The sequence below is a fragment of the Rhinichthys klamathensis genome, unplaced genomic scaffold (assembly GCF_029890125.1).
Source record: "Rhinichthys klamathensis goyatoka isolate OS25496 unplaced genomic scaffold, OSU_Roscu_1.1 h1tg000412l_1, whole genome shotgun sequence".
Classification (NCBI taxonomy): Eukaryota; Metazoa; Chordata; class Actinopteri; order Cypriniformes; family Leuciscidae; genus Rhinichthys; species Rhinichthys klamathensis.
This window is the reverse complement of record NW_026606912.1, coordinates 2,342,699-2,359,571: the sequence shown is the minus strand read 5'-3', so window position 1 is coordinate 2,359,571 and position 16,873 is coordinate 2,342,699. Positions and strand designations below refer to the sequence as shown.

General features: G+C 37.2%; 2 protein-coding genes across 2 annotated transcripts; one reads left to right on the top strand and one right to left on the bottom strand.

The window, feature by feature from the left end:
* Nucleotides 1-50: 50 nt before the first annotated feature.
* On the top strand, nt 51-9,119 carry si:ch211-248a14.8 (uncharacterized). Its single transcript, XM_056235147.1, has 5 exons — nt 51-255; nt 605-735; nt 912-1,119; nt 3,118-3,415; nt 8,118-9,119. Exons 2-5 carry the CDS (start codon nt 704-706, stop codon nt 8,504-8,506), a joined length of 927 nt encoding a protein of 308 aa, XP_056091122.1. The 5' UTR covers nt 51-255; nt 605-703; the 3' UTR covers nt 8,507-9,119.
* A 931-nt stretch (nt 9,120-10,050) lies between these two features.
* ecd (ecdysoneless homolog (Drosophila)) lies at nt 10,051-16,873 on the bottom strand. Its single transcript, XM_056235027.1, has 13 exons — nt 16,732-16,873; nt 16,368-16,598; nt 16,002-16,207; nt 15,253-15,431; nt 14,289-14,481; nt 13,696-13,824; nt 13,369-13,494; nt 13,154-13,239; nt 12,033-12,139; nt 11,652-11,862; nt 11,485-11,552; nt 10,644-10,882; nt 10,051-10,558 (listed from the first exon to the last, which is right to left on the bottom strand). Exons 2-13 carry the CDS (start codon nt 16,576-16,578, stop codon nt 10,352-10,354), a joined length of 1,962 nt encoding a protein of 653 aa, XP_056091002.1. The 5' UTR covers nt 16,579-16,598; nt 16,732-16,873; the 3' UTR covers nt 10,051-10,351.

The following is a 16,873-nucleotide window of genomic DNA, read 5'->3' as shown; positions in this document are numbered from 1 at the left end:
ATCGCAGGTAAAGTCACTTTATGTTCTCAAGCACTCAAACGAGTCACGAAACGGAAAGAACTAAATCCAGGATGAAACACTGATCTTAACGGCGGAAAGAAAATCTCTCATCGAGGGAAGTTACATTTATTTGTATTTTTAACTCTCAGAGTGACAGCTCAAAGTACACCCGTGCTTGTTTCGTGACCTTAAACTAAACAAGTTTCAATCAATCCGTGGTGGAAATGCATAACGGGGATTGTCTCATGAAGCAATGTGAGTTGGTCTATCTTAACGTCAATAATATTTTCTGTATAATATTTAATTTGCTTAGATAATTTATTTTCATTATATTTTATATTTTAATTCTATTTGATTTGACTTTACATTTTATTTTTATTTTTTTATTAATTTGAATTAAATGGCTTTAATTTTAAATTGTGGACTTTAAAAGTGTTTTAAAAATGACATATTACAGGACAAAACACAACATGGTTATGTTTTTTGTTCAAATTGCTTAAATGATTATTGGCTAAAATAATGGTCTGTGTCTTTATTATTTTTTACCTTTATATATATATTTTAATTTATTACTTATTTATGATTACTTGTCTTTTGTGTACAGGTAGTTTTACGTCCATCCTCCAACCCCTCATGCTTTAAAGGGGTCAAAATCTAAACCAGTATTCCACTCCACCGGTCCCGGGGTGGGTGGACCACTAGTATGGACCCATGGCAAAATCTGGTGTCCAGATGGTGAGATACATTTTTTAAATGTGAATACTTGCTTGCAAATAGTGGCAATAAAATCATCTTTATCATCAATGCTTGTGAGATTAATCAGTATCTCGAATGTGATATTCTTAGGTGCAAAAAAAAAAAAAAATATTAAGCCATATATTTATTTTACTGTCTGTCCATTTGTGTTTTAGTTCGGCGTGGTGGCAGATGCATACGCCGCATGCTCTCAGAGCTTGTGTGTATGAAGTGTGCAAACCCCTGGTGCCACTCCTGCTGTGCATCGCGGCTTTGGTGGCTGTGATTGTGTACGCTCTAGCGGATAATCTACACAGTTTTGTAAGCAGGATCTTCATTCCCCAGTATCACTATCCTTATGCGGTGCCACTTGCATTCATACAGGTACTTTGCTCACACAGCTACATCTTTATCAGTTCATCTTTATCAGTTCTACATCTGTTTTATGATCTTGATCATGCATATTTTATAGTTGCCTTATGATCAGATGATTTGGCAGGCTTTCTAGTCATGCATTTGGGGTCAGTGCAGAAAGTTCTGGCCAGTTTTGAAGAACCTGAATTGAATAAGTACATTTTAAAGCTTAAAAGGAGACCAAAACAATTTATTCACTCACAAAGATATTTTGCCGTATGTCTAAGCTGCTGTTTTTTACACAATGAATATTAACGGGGAGCTCAGTAAACAAGGACTATGTTAAATGGACCATCACTATTTAAAGTCATGAGAAATGGGCATATATACTGTATCATCATCAATGTTAGGAATATATCTGAATGTGCGTATTGATTATCTGTAGGGTGTAAAAGCACAAGACTGGGCAGCTCTTGGATGAATCATTAGGTGTGCCACATGTGATCATTGGACTAGTGCTATAAACTCCTTTATAAGAGTCCTTTTAGTGTTTGTGTGTTTGCATATTATGGCTGGCTATAAATTTAGGATGCAGATGGGATGTTGGCAATCGACAAATCGAAGATTTTAGGTTAAAATATATATCTACAGTGGGTTCAGAGTCTGAGACTACTGGTATTGCTTTTTGCATTTTTATAATGTAGTACTCTTTTTGTTATTTTTTTGATTTTGTTAATTAAATCAGTATCACAATTTGAGTAAAACATTGAATATAAAAAATGCATTTGAAAATTAGAATGTCTTTGCATTTGGTTTTTCCCTCTTTTGCATGCACTCCACGGCTGTGTGCAAAATCACATACAGACGTGGAAAAGGTACATTCTATATCTATTGAATATGTAATTTAAATGTTATACGGACGTACTACATTCGGCATGTTGTTATTATCATGTGACTTCCCAGCGTCACTTCACGGCCATTTCCAAATCCTCTTCCATGACCTCATGGGATAGTATTAGATCCATTAGATGTGCACGGGTAGAAGTAATCTGCCGGTAGAAGTCATTTCTTTTCGCCTAATGTTTTATGAATACTATAAATTTGAACATACTACTCTTTTCACATACTGTTTTTTCCTACTATATATAGTAGGGTAGTATGCAATTTCAGATGCAACCCACAAGAGTGTTTCAAACCTGATGATCATGTTCATCAGCATGATTTGAGATCGAGCATTTTGAACTTCTGACCATCTGTACAAAGAGTCACATGATCAATGTCACAAATTATTTGATTAGTGACCTAGAAATAGTGCAGAATTCTAAATAGTTCTTATTAAATGTATGTGTTTTTGTTTAATTTTTGTTTCAAAATCTTAAAACCTTGTGTATTTCTGGGATTTTCTATGTAATCTCTGACTTTTGGACCCCATACTGTAGGAAAGTGTAGATTTGTGTGCTGTAACTGGTCAAAGTTCTTATAAATTAACCATTTGTAGACTTGTGGTGTGTAAAATGACCTAAACTTTTTTAAACTACACCAAATATTCAGTGTATTAAATGTGGTCATAAAACGGCATGTATAATAATTTAAAACATGTTAAAAATGTTCTTTAAAATAGTTTGATACAGCAGCTGTTACTGCTTTTCATGTAACATTATCTTTTTTCTGTAATTTTTTATTTTCCGTTTCGAGGAAAAATACAGAAAGCAGGCCTTCAATAATTTCGTAAATCAAAGACACTTGTAAGTACACGCAATTACCAAAACAGTATCATTAATAATCATAATAAAAAAATAAAAAACAGTCAATACAGTGTATATTCTCTCAGGTCTGGAAACAAATTTCCATGTAACATTATCATCTGTTAGGTTTATCATTTCCTCTAAAATTGCCTTCAGTGTTTTTAGGTACACAATGAAAAGTTTGCAGTATATGACTCTCCTGGCATTTATGGCACGGTGTGTTTCATGATTGAATCTCTGATGTGTTGTTTTTAGGTGCTTATTCCTGCTTTGTTCCCTCCAGGTACTTCTGAATCTCATGGCACTGCTAGCTTTGCATGGTGTGGGTCTGATCCACTTGAAACCTTTTTCACTGAGGCTAGCCGAGCGTTTGTTTGTGCCGGCAGTTTGCGGGAGCGTCCAGTGTGTTCTGGCCGTATGGGCTGAAGCCTGTTCCCACTCTGGCCTGTACCCTCTAATCACTCGCTTCCTCCCAATGGTCAGTGTGAGCTTGGGTCACCTGTTTGCACTGAATATGCCAGGCTCCATCCATGTCTCCTGCCTTCTGACAGTTCTCACCATCGCCTCCGTCAGCGTCACAGGTATGATGGCTTCAAATATGGGACATGGGATATGGGTTTCACTGGGACACATTTCTCAATACTCTTTTCCCCCCAAAACTCTTCACACAGCTCTCCTAATCAACTTTCAGCTTGGCACAGCAGTGAATTTCACATCCAAAATGCAATATATGTTACATGGTCCATGTGTACATAACAGTACAAAATTATTCCTAAGTTGTCTTTTGTATAATGAAAAGACTCGTTCAGCATAAGAATGATAACTATAAAGATACAGTAACTAATGGAAACTATATTAGCATCCACACCAACACAAGATAGCATTCTGTTTATTATAAGCACGCGCTGCAAATATGTCATCTGTCGCTTTAAATGCTCGAGCTCTTTAAAGTCTGTTGGATTCTGATTGGCTGTCAATGTTTTTTTCATTCATCAGAAAAAAAATCGTTGTGAAAGTGATTCCAACAATATGGTTCCTCTGTGCCGTTATCGTTATAGTTGTTGTGTGGAGTCTGCTATTCTTTTACGTTTGGAACGATTTTTAAAACAATATCTTTATCGTTACAACTATCGTCGTTGGTGTGAACGGGCCTTACCATCTTAAAGGAGAACTCCGGCGCAAAATGAACCTTTGGTCTAATTACACATTGTTACCTAGTCAACCGTTATCTGAGATTTGTTTTCATGATTATCGAATGTAAATAGTTTTATCTCTAAAAACAGTTTAGCCTATAAAGCTAGTATAACGCTAGTATATTGGGCATAGATCAATGACAAATAAAAATCTCTTGTTAATACCACTAACAAGGCTCAAAATAGCCCCACACTAACACGTTAGCATAATGAGGGTCCCTACCTTCAAACCGAAGCATTGAGAACTTTGTCAGTGTCCAGACAGTTTAATAAGAAGATATTTTAAACATACAGTCAACTTCGCGTATACAGGCAGGAGCCATCTTTGAAATACAGCCTTTACCAGTCGATCTACGAACGCCGATCCAAGTGCGCTGGTGAGATGTGAACGAGCTATAAGTTGTGATAAGGTGAGCGCGAACAGCAGGCTTGGATCGGCGTTCGTAGATCGACTGGTAAAGGCTGTATTTCAAAGATGGCTCCTGCCTGTATACGCGAAGTTGACTGTATGTTTAAAATATCTTCTTATTAAACTGTCTGGACACTGACAAAGTTCTCAATGCTTCGGTTTGAAGGTAGGGACCCTCATTATGCTAACGTGTTAGTGTGGGGCTATTTTGAGCCTTGTTAGTGGTATTAACAAGAGATTTTTATTTGTCATTGATCTATGCCCAATATACTAGCGTTATACTAGCTTTATAGGCTAAACTGTTTTTAGAGATAAAACTATTTACATTCGATAATCATGAAAACAAATCTCAGATAACGGTTGACTAGGTAACAATGTGTAATTAGACCAAAGGTTCATTTTGCGCCGGAGTTCTCCTTTAACATCAAATTGTTTTGATAGTTTCATTTTTTAGATTTGGAAAATATTTTAATATGGTGTTAAAAAAATGATATCTTATTCAGTTTTGCAAATTGTTCTGTAGGTGCATAGAGTTTTGATGGTGGTTGTGTCTGAGTGAGAAAATAATTCATTCATGTAATTTGAAAGATGTAGTCATTGAATGTATTTTGTGCCAAATCAATGATAGTCATGGCCAAAACTTTTGGCAGTGACATAAAGTTTGCTGCTTTAGTTGTTGTGGGTTGGATTCACATTGTTCTTAGATTATTGTGCAGAGTGATCAGATGCATGCAAGAGTGATAATGAAGTGGCATGGCGATCATTACATTGAAATTTTGGATTTGTGGCCAAGCAAATCCCCGGATTTTAATCCTATAGAGAACCTGTATTCAATCCTTAAAAGGCGAGTTACCTTTTAGAAGTCCACAAATTGTGATTAACTCTGAGTACTAGGCTATAAGGCAAGAATGGATCGCTATCAGTCAGGATTTTGCCCAGAAGCTGATATCCAGCATGCTGGAGTGAATTGCAGAGGTTATGAAGAAGAAGGGGCAACACTGTAGATATTGACTGAGCAGTGGCGGTTCTAGAGGGAGGCCAGGGGGGGCCAGTGCCCCTGTGACAAAAAGCTTGGCCCCCCTTGTGGCCCCCCTAAATGTGGAGTTTGAAATAATTTTTACAAAACTGTTTTTTGCTATCGTTGTTATCGTTGTATGCGTATTATTTTTTATTATTCTATCTTTGTGGATTTGCATTTTCACGTGACAATTCGCATCACATTCCCGGGAATCGCGGCAGAATAACGTCTGTCTCCTGCACGCGAGAGAGGAGAGAAGGAGAAAGTTGGTAAATGTCAGTTCAGTTGTAAGTTCATTCTTTATGTGCGAATGGGGTGTGTGATGTGTAGCCTATTGTCTATTATGATATTGTAATCATTGTTTTAACTATGTACGAGGCACTGTGAGGTGACATCGCGTTTGTCTATCGTCACTGCGGTGTGCAGTTCATAGGTAGGCTATGTCCCCAAATTAGTTTTTTTGTCTTATATTTATATCATTATGTTCTTATATTAGAATATCACATCAGCAAGAGTGCAGTTTTCCCGTGCACAATTACAACTGTGATATTTATGTTATACAACAGTTAAATTAACAATAAGTTAACATTGGGAGAACTTTTTAGACACAATATTGTCAATATTGTTTGTTTTCCCTTTATTTCGCCGACAAGAATTTCATAATGAAACCGTAGCAGAGTCTCAATGCAACACAGCGATGATTTATTGACTAGTCTGAAATCCGCGTTTTGAACGAATCACTTGCTTCTTTCCTGAATGAATCAGCCGTTTGAACAAATCGGTTGAATGAATGAATCCCTCTTACAGGGACTTGCCGCCGCCTACTGGCGGTTTTAGTTTCATATTTAAAGTATCCTTTAATTAAAACGTTAAAATTAGAAATCATTTCATATTTAAATATTGATTAAAAAAAAATCTCATAGCTTTATTTATGCTATTGTAAATGGAGTGTAAATGTATTAATGCCATATTCTGTGTCACCTCTGCACTGCAAAGATGGATTTTGATTGAATTAATTAATTTGACTGGTAGCAGTGGCACTGTATAATTATTGTATAATTAAGTCTTATTGTATAAATAATTATAGGCCTAATTATTGTATAATTTGAATGTTAGTATTTGACATAAAAGGTGATGCATAACTCTAAATAAGTTGAGAAAAAATGTCCATATATAGGTGAAAATGCCCCTGGAAATCAATTTAAAGTGGCAAATATTGCCCCTTAATTAAAAAAATTATTTCTGTCACTGCTGTGAACTGACCATATAATATGAAAAATATGAATATCTTCGTGAGTCAACTGTCAACAACAGGCCTAAACCAGCCATGGCACCAGCACAAAAACACAATCAGTAAAATATCATCTAATTATTATCAACAAAACGTTGAAAATATTGAAATATATTTTTGTCAATATTGCACACCCCTAATGTACGGTATTAATTTTGATTTCTTTAGGTCTTAAAAAGCCTTAAATTTGACTTTAAAAAGTGTGCAGGAACCCTGTAAACGGTTAGACGTAGTTACCTAGAAAGTCAGTTATTTTCAGTAAATGAATTAATAAGCTTCTTGGTCCCCTTTGCTTTTGCTCTATAGTTCTCAAAATGAAGAGAAAGAAGGACATCATGTCTATTAGGCTACAGTTACTGTGACTAATACTGAATATGTAATGCAAATGTAAAAATATAATGGAAATGCAAATACATTGTTGAATGATTATAAACACGGTATTTTGCCTGTTAATGCCTGCAGTAGTGCAGAAAATGATATGACAACAATAAGGTCTAAATGTAACTGGCCCCTCTAACAGTACAACTGGCCCCAGCTTGGCCCCCCCAGTTGAAATGGGCTAGAACCGCCACTGTGACTGAGCCAATAAAAGCCTTTAAGCATTTCATAAGTTTTATTGTTTTCCGGTATACCATAGAAACATAAGACTAAAAAAGAATCTACAAATACTGAAGCAGCAAACTTTGCGAAATACCAAATTTATGTCACTGCCAATACTTTTGGCCATGACTGTAAAGCCCCTTTCACACAGCGCTTTGAACCCGGCAAATTGCCAGAGTGCCTTCTGTGTTAACGCAAACACGACCCGGGACTGATGCCGGGATCGATGCCGGGTTGGGGACCTAGTAACATTGCCGTGTTCAGACCCGGAACGCGCGCTGTGTGAACAAAAGCCGTAACCAATGCCGTGTCGTAATGATGACGCTGAAGTGAAGTGAAAGCAGGCTAGTGAAACGGTACGTAATGCGCTAGTTTATGATCGAATCAGAGAAAAAAATGCACAAGCGTGGTTTCTCCAGAGAGAAATCGCAGCTCATAAGCAAACTATACACGTTGCTGAGACATTACATGTCACATCGATGTCACGTGTCTTTCCGGAACATACACGGGTTGTGTGTGAACGCGCTCTCTGATTCCGGCAAATCACTGGCAGTGTGAATGAAGCAAAATCAAACGAACCCGGGTCAAATCCCGGGTCGCTTTATCCGTGTATTTTCCGGAATCTCTGTGTGAAAGGGGCTTATATGATCCACAGTTTAGCCCACATAGATTGCTGTTGTGCTCACTGTGTGAAGAGTTTTGATTGAGAAATGGGTCTTAGCGATTGTTAAAACAGCAATTCCGATTTTTAATCGCATTTTTCTCTTTCCAGCCTGTGAAGGACTGCATGTGATGGAACCGCTGGAGTACGTCTACTCTCCTCTCAGCCTGGTCCTCCACAGCCTGTCTCTTGCCTGGCTGGCTAAAGTTTCCCAAACGGAGCGAAGCCATGCCTCAACCTTTGACCTTTACTACAATCTGACAGTGTCACGTACCCTCTTATTAGGGTTCCTGTGTGTTTTGCACCCTGACGGCCCAAAGGCACTGATTCATGGCAACTGGCACAGTCTGCTGTTTCTGGGATACATGCTCGGGATGTTGCTGCTGGGTGCTGTGCAGCTTCTTTTTGTGGATGTAACAGCGCTGTATTTATCTGCTCTCCCAGCAGCCGTGCTGCATGCCAGCAGAGGGCTCGTACTGCCCTTGTTCAGTTTGCTATAGGACATACGGACCAATCAGAGCGTAGATCATTCTGAGGAGCAAAAGTCTAAGTAGAATAAGCAATCAAATACCTGATCAATCAAATACATGATTGATGATAACAGTATTAAAACTTATAATTTATAGGCGTGACAACCTTGTGTAAAGATAATTCGAATTAATTATTTGATATGGTTACACTACCAGCAAGCACTGACGTGCGACTTCTTTCTTTGCTTGCACTGAAACTATGACTTAGGTGTTTTCATGAAGGAAGTTATAAGTTCTGGAATTCTATTGTAAAGACAAAGTACAGGTTTCTCAGACATCTCAAACCAGCTTTTTTTTTTGTACAGACTATATTATTCTGAGTTAGAATTACCCATTATTTTCTATTTGTCAGCTGGAAGCTCTGAGAATGAAAATAACTAATTATATTTTGCATAAAGAAAATAAAGCCCTTTTAGGACCTTTAGGGGTTATTGCGTTGTAATGTAATTGTGATGATAGTTTCACCACAATTTCACCATTTCACAGTAAAAAAAAATCATTCCCATTACCTCAATGCAAAAATTAAGTTATTGTTGTATTGGTATTAATTTATGCCTATATTTTGTGCTTTTATTTTTTAAAAGTCAGACAGGAAGATTTTCTTTACTGTATTAGTAATGAAAATGACAAACTAGCATCTGAATGCATTACGGTAATGGGAATGGAGAATGCTTTTAATGGCTTTAATGGTCTTAAAAATAAGCCTTATTTTTTAATGCAATATATATATATATATATATATTTATATTTTGAAGGTGAAAAATGATCTAAGCATGTTCTTGACATGCTTTGTGAGATTCACCCAAGTATATTATACTACAGTAAGAGCTTAATCTTACAGTAACCTTACACTCACAACAGAGCCTTTTACATTGGTAAAAATGTATGGTTTGTAGAAATCACAGCCATAAGTAGCAAATCAACAATTTAAGACTATTACAATAGTAATATATATTATTTAAATAGAAAACCTGTGACTCATGTATTTCTTTAGCTCCTAATTTACAGTGCAGACTACAGTATTATTGTTATGGAGCAAATAAAACATATTGAGGTTTTCTCATACACAAACTAAATTCCCAAGTGTTTCAGCTTCTTTCTTGTCATTTCCTGTATTAATCTTATGTATTACATTTCCTGCATATTTTCTTAATGACGGACACAGTACGTAATGCACAAATTTAGACCACCAGAAATCCTATAACTTGTTAGTGTTGTTACCTGCATAGGCCAAAGTCTTTCCAAGCGAGAATCAAGAGGTTAAAAAAGTTCACCATCGGAGCTGTGTGGCTTTGCTTCTAATCAGGCATGATTGATTTATCTGTATAGACTTGGTTAATGTTACACCAGCATGCGATTTGTTTAGTTTATCAGCGTAGATAAGCACAGGGAAACATTCCCCTTCCTTTTCTCTGACAGATAGCGGAGCTGTAGCTGATATTTCTGTTGTAGAGCAGAACAATAGGTTTTTATAAATCTCCAACAAAATGACACTAACTGTAATTAGAAACATCTCAGAAAATATTATCTTTATTCAAAAAGAGGGAGTAAAATACATTTTAATTATGAACAACATGATAAACAACTTCTCAGATTTTGTGCAGGAAGAAATTCCCAGTCAATTTTAATGGAAGTGCTCTGTTTTGAAGAAAATATCAATGTTTGGAGGTAATAATTCACAATTCAGTACTAGGTGTGGAACAGAACATCATAAATTCAAATATAGTCAGCTGATAGAGCAACAGCTGAAGTTTATTAGGTGAAGGAACGCTGAGTGCGTGATAAGAATCTGTGAGTTGATTCTTCCATTTCTTATCAGGGCTGATCTGCGTCAGGTGGGATGTGGATGCCTAGACTCTGCAGTAGATTAGACGCAGGCCCAGCTAGGCCCGCCTGAGAAGCGAGAGATTCAAGTAAATTTGTAACCAGGTTGAGATCCACATCTAGCGGCTGGATTTCTTCCTCAAGCTCTGACCCAGAGGTGGCTGATGAGCTTTTAGATGCATCTGCTTTATTACTGGCCTATAAGGAAGCAGAAAAATAAAAATAAATCAAAAGCTTTTACAAAGTTATGGCCACAGGATAAACAACATCTGTGGATACTTACTCTGTTATTCTGTGTAAAGCTTTGGCCAATATTTGTGCTTTGCAGTTCCTGGTCCATTTCAGCCATGTACTTCTTCAGATTCTCCAGCTCCTCTGAACCTGCTTGTTCCTGAAAGCCACCATTCTGCACTTCTTCATTTTCATCACCATCATTGTTGTCGTCATCATCATCATCATCATCATCATCATCATCATCATCATCATCAAAGTCGTCAGAGTCTAACTCCTCATCCTTAGTTCCTGTAAAACAGGAAGTGCTTTTCTGTAGTATAGATAATTCAATTTAAAATATAATAAAACATATAAAGATTAGTGGTCGATCGATATTGACGATATTTTTAATGGCCGATATAATACCGGTACTGATATATATGTACTTATGTAATAAATATCAGTAAAAACATGCTGAAATTAAATTAAAACAAATTGCATTATATTTAATAAATTAGAAATACATAACTTGAAATAAAAATAAACAGATTTATACTTTAGATGGCAACTTCTTGATTATGTAATCCTATTATAGTATTTTTCACAAATAAAGAAATTAAAAATATGAATAAAAAGAAAGTAAACATTGTACCCAACAGCGCACTCAGTAATCTGGTAAGTCTGTGTGGGAAAACTATTTTTTCAAAATGTGAAAAAAGTGGCCAAATATATACAAGTGCTGTCACGATAAAAGTCCTGGTCGCGACACACTGGACAAACATAAAAACGTATCGATAATTGAAAAAATGACATGATTATCTCCAAAATATATATTGGTGATATATCGGTTGACCACTAACAAAGATTTTAGAGCATTAGGATTCATTAATATCACAGAAAGTCAAACTCACCTAGCAATCTATCAAGAGCACTGGTTACTGCATCTGGATCAAAACTGAAGGGCTCAACCAAGCAAGACCTGAAACACAATTTCAGGAAAAGAAAGTCAAATTATCATGGCACTATAATAATAACTGAACTTGAAGTGTTGACAATTATTCAGATGGAGTATCATTACCTGGGTATTTCAGCACCTTCATGAGAAGACATGGCATTGATGAAGTTCTTCATGCCTTGCGTTACAGCTATCAGACTGTAGCCAGCTTCTTCCTCCTGCTCCTCCTCATCAGGCTGTGCCGTCTTACGAGTGCCATCAGTCATCCTTCGACTTCCTTTCTCCTCAAGCAGCCTCTCCAGCTCCTGAGGTGAGATGTCCAACCACGCATCACCTACAGGGGGAGATTGAGAGGACAATACTTGATTAAGACAAGACAGAAATAATATTTATGCTCAATTCACAGGCTAGATTCACTTTCAGGAAAAGCAGAGAAAAGACTCGATATGTGCAGGCCAAAGAGAAAACAATCCTCTTTTAAATAGGAGAAAAATTGGTACATACTGTCCTCTGGTGGTAGATGTGCCTCTTGGTTTTTGAGGTCTTCCAAACTGAAGGAGGCGCCCTCCAAGACTTTCAACACCTCATCACCAGGCTTATGAATATCAGGGCTTGAGAAAGATTAAAATAATATATACACGCTATTATTTTACAGTTTGGACTCAGTTCGATTTTCTAATGTTCACCAAGGATACATTTATTGAATCAAAATACAGTAAAAAAATAAATAAATAAAAAGTTACTCTAACTTATATTAATGGCAAAAATATTGAAAAGATTCTTTGATGAAGAAAAGTTCAATGGTATAATTGCCAATTTTGATAAATTTAAATGTATTATTTCCGATAAATGATAAAACAAAATGTACTAGTATTTTCACCAACAAAAAATGGTTTAAAGACAGTTATTTATATCTTTTGCTGTAGTGTGCCAGTAGGAAATATCAGTTTACATTTCCAAACATTCCTTTTGCCATTAATTGTAATAATCCAGTGAGATTTTTGTATACACGAGGAGTCTGATAACAGCCGGTATGACCTGATCTCACCATCATCGAGTTTGTGTGTGATTTAATGAAGAAACAGAAAAAACTGAGACAGACTAAATCCAGAAGACCTGCGGCAACATCTCCAAGATGCTTGAAGAAACCGACCTGCAAAGCTACGTGAAAAACTATGTGCAAGTGTACCTAAGGGTGGTCACACCAAACATTGATTTGATATATTTAATAAAAGTTAATTGATAAATAAAATCTACTTATGACATCATTTTTAAAAGAATCTTCACTTTACAGCATTTTTACACAAGTGCCTAAAACATTTCACAGTACTGTAGCTTTGCAGGTCGGTTTCTTCAAGCATCTTGGAGACGTTGCCGCAGTTCTTCTGGATTTAATCTGTCTCAATTATTTCTGTTTCTTCATGTAATCCCAGACAGACTCGATGATGGTGAGATCAGATCATACCGGCTGTTGTCAGACTCCTTGTGTATACAAAAATCTCACTGGATTATTACAATTAATGGCAAAGGGAATGCTTGGAAATGTAAACTACTTTGCCACACAGAGAAAGTAAAATTAACTCTATACTGTGACAGTAAACTATAAATAAAAAAGCCACTCTCACCGATGAGTGCTGGTTACCGACTGCCTGAAGAAACTTTCTGCTGATGTCAATAAGTCTTTGTATCGAGCAGATCCTTCTAGCTCACTCTGGGTTCACAAAAATAGTCAGACACATAAGTAAAAACTATATCCACACACAGATAAAATGATCTCTCAGGGAAAGGAATCTTTGCATCATCTGCTTCAAGTATTTTCAACACAGAAACTCTTTCCTACCTTAAAGTACCCATTCTTTTTAAGGCTATCTAAAAAGCCTCTCCATAATGGGTTACTGCTGACTGAAGTCTCTTGCTCTGATGAAGACTGTCCACTTTTGGAGCACATGATTTCAAAGCCATGGGCCTTCGGTATGAACACAAGGTAGAATACATTAGCACCATGTACTCTAGTTACAAAATGTATTACATGGCAAATCGTATTTCTGAGCATAAGAAAAATGTATTCCAATGGTACAATCTTTGGAGAAAAACACAATCTCTATGAAATGAGATCTGCATTGTTATAGTCCGCTTTCTCTGTACACGACTCATGCCATGCACTCACCAGTTTCATTCCCAGCTCGTGAGCTCTGTACTGGGGATGAGAGCGGACGGGAAGCGTGAAACCACTCCGCCGATCTGGAACAAAACTCTGTTGTTGCAGCTGTGCGTACAAGCATCGAGTAAACTTCACCTACAGGAAAGGGGGAAGGGAACAGATTTGTAGTAACTGGAGGAGTTCTCAATAAATATAACAAAGCTGTGGCAAAGCATCATTACTCCAGTCTTCAGTGTCACATGATCCTTCAGAAATCATTCTAGTATGCTAATTTGGTGATAAAAAAAATATTTCTTCTCATTGTCAATGTTGAAAACAGTTGTGCTGCTTAACTTTTGTGGAAGCTGTGACATTTTATTTCAAGATTTTTTGATGAATACAGTTGAAAAGAACAGCATTAAATAAATAAATATATACATTTTATTATTTTTATTTTAAATATATATATTTTTTACATCCTTGCTGAATAGAAGTATTCATTTTTTATTTTATTTTTTATTCGGACCCCAAACTTTTCACCGGTAGTGTATGTGACAGAATTCAGCAAGTATTTTCCCACATAAAGATAAATTCAGAACAAAATTTAGACTGCTTCTTACTGATGTCATAACTCTGGTGTCAGGAGGAAAGGTGCGGAAAGTTCGGCAGGCCTGGAGGTCAACAGGGTCACGCAGATAGAAAGTAGACACAGCTGGGGCTATAAGGTCAGGCCTCCTAGACAACACCACAGCGATGCCCGCAGGCACGTAACAGTGGGTGCGGTGGAAATTCTGCTGGATTTTATCTGGATACCTGCACACATACACAAACAACTGTTTACTGTTTGTAAAAATAAGTTTAAAGCACTATAACAGAAACAACTGAATTGCTTATTTGAAAGTGCCCCTCTCATGCTATTTTAAAGGTCTCCTATAATAGGTTTACATGCATCCAAGGTAAAAAAAACACACATTTTTTCATAACCATAACGTACATTGCAGCACCACCTCTTTTCTCACAGTATCTGAAACAGTGTGTATCAGAAATGCAACGCTCATTACCATAGAATTTCAGCTCCGGAGGCCTCCTCCTCCACACTTGTATACTCAGTGACATAAACAGTAACAATGGAGTCGGTTTTACCGTATCAATCCAAGCACGAGTCCTCATCCTTTGGAAGTGCATGCATGATGCAAAGTGGATTTGCTTTCCCAGCGCAGAGAACTTGTCGACAACACAAACCAAACTCTTCCAGGCCTCAGCTACAACTACAGTGTTTAAGGACGGATTAAAGTCGACATTGTTCATGGGCAGCCAATGAGGACCATAGACTGGCATTATGCAAATTTACAAACCTACACAAGTTTGTGCAGGAAGTGAGGCTGAAATTACTAATGACTTGTTTCAGGCAGTTCTGAATCAGTTCTGTGTTTTGGGGAGACAATTACTCCATTTATCGTGCACTTTGATCTCTGAAACTTTGCAGACCTTTTAGATTGACCAACAGCTATATTTCACACTACATGAAAGGTAATATCTGAAAAAGCATAATAGGGGCACTTTAAACAATGACATCACTCTCACCCATCCAGCCTCCTGGCCAGAGCGGAGCGTACAGGCTGTTTGGCTAAACAGCTCTCAGTGTGTGAGTTCAGCACCTCTAGAGCCTGACCCACAGCAGGCACTGAGTCTCTGGGCCAGCCAACCTCTCCAGAACGTGTACGGTTGGGTAATATGTGCAGCTCTCCCCGGTACAGGAACACCTGAGAAACACAATTACAGACATTACAAGTCATAAGCCAGCCAATAGGACTATATATGCACTATATACACAACATTAACAAGAACAGCCTTACTCTAAAAGTAATTTTTTTTTCCTGCAAATGATAACCATCCATCACTGATTAATACAAACTGTGGTGACAGTGCTGGAATCAAAAGTTATTATCTTAATGTTAAATGTGTAAGAGACACAGGTTAATTATTTATTTATATAGATGTGGAATTAATAATTGTGTAACATAATATTTATGAAAACTTTGAAAATTAAGCACCAACAATATTGCTTAATGATGGTAATTTCCTGCATTTTGGGTAGCTTTTTTTGACAGTGTAATATTTTTGTTTCCAGTTAATAAACAAGTTACTGCAATATTGGATGTTATTCGAGTTCAACTCATCCTCATATATAACGGCAGTCCACAGGAATGCATCAAAATGATTACCATATTGATGCACATCAGTTGCATTTGCATGTACTTCAAAGAATATCATGGTCCAAAAATCATGATAATATCATGGTACTACTAGTATTTAAAATTTCCAATACAAACCCTGTTTTCACTGCTGTCAGGGTCCAGCCACTTTGGCAGGTGTTCAGCTGCTTCAATCAGAATAAACTGTCCATCATTATCATAGACAACAACAGCTACATCACTAAAGGTGCGTGTGATCTCTTTTAGCAGGTAAACGATGAACCATTCATCCTCCACATTATCACCAAACTCAGTAACACCACCCAGGTGTGCGGGCACATCACCTATGGAGTGAAAATGAAAAATAAGAAGTGACCTGTTTATAAAGGCCTCTTTGCAAACGCATGATAAAATAAGCAATTCTGTGGAGCGTATACATTCGTGACTACCACAAAGAGAATGGCAGAAATTATACTCACACACGCGTGTGTGTATTACTCTTACCTTTCTCAGGGTGGTATCTTATATTGAAGGGCTGATGTTGCCAGATGTACGGCACCAGAAGAGGGGCGATCTCAGCGAGGATGTTCTGCAGGATCTGTTTAAGGGATTTCTCATTGGCTTCTGCGTCTGATGGGTCAGGGTGAGCCAGAAACAGCTGATACTGGACCGCGTCTTCGGGAATGGCAGGTCTTCTCAAAACATCCATGTTCATGTCTCATTATAGCCTAAAAGCTGAGACGAGCAAAACAGATCACGTCACTGATTTGGTTCGAGGTTAATGTAACTTAACGTGCAGACGCCATGCATTATTACGGTTTCAGCAGCATAAGATATTTGTTAATGTAGATACCAGTCTGGAAATTACCTGTGAGAGTTTATTAGTTCTTCTTCTTGTTGATTTACGGCGGATAAATTATATTATAGCTTGATAAATAAACTGCTGAGAATGACGGTCATGTGGACATCTTCACTTGTTTTGAGTCTGAGCTCGCGGGATTTTCCTTACA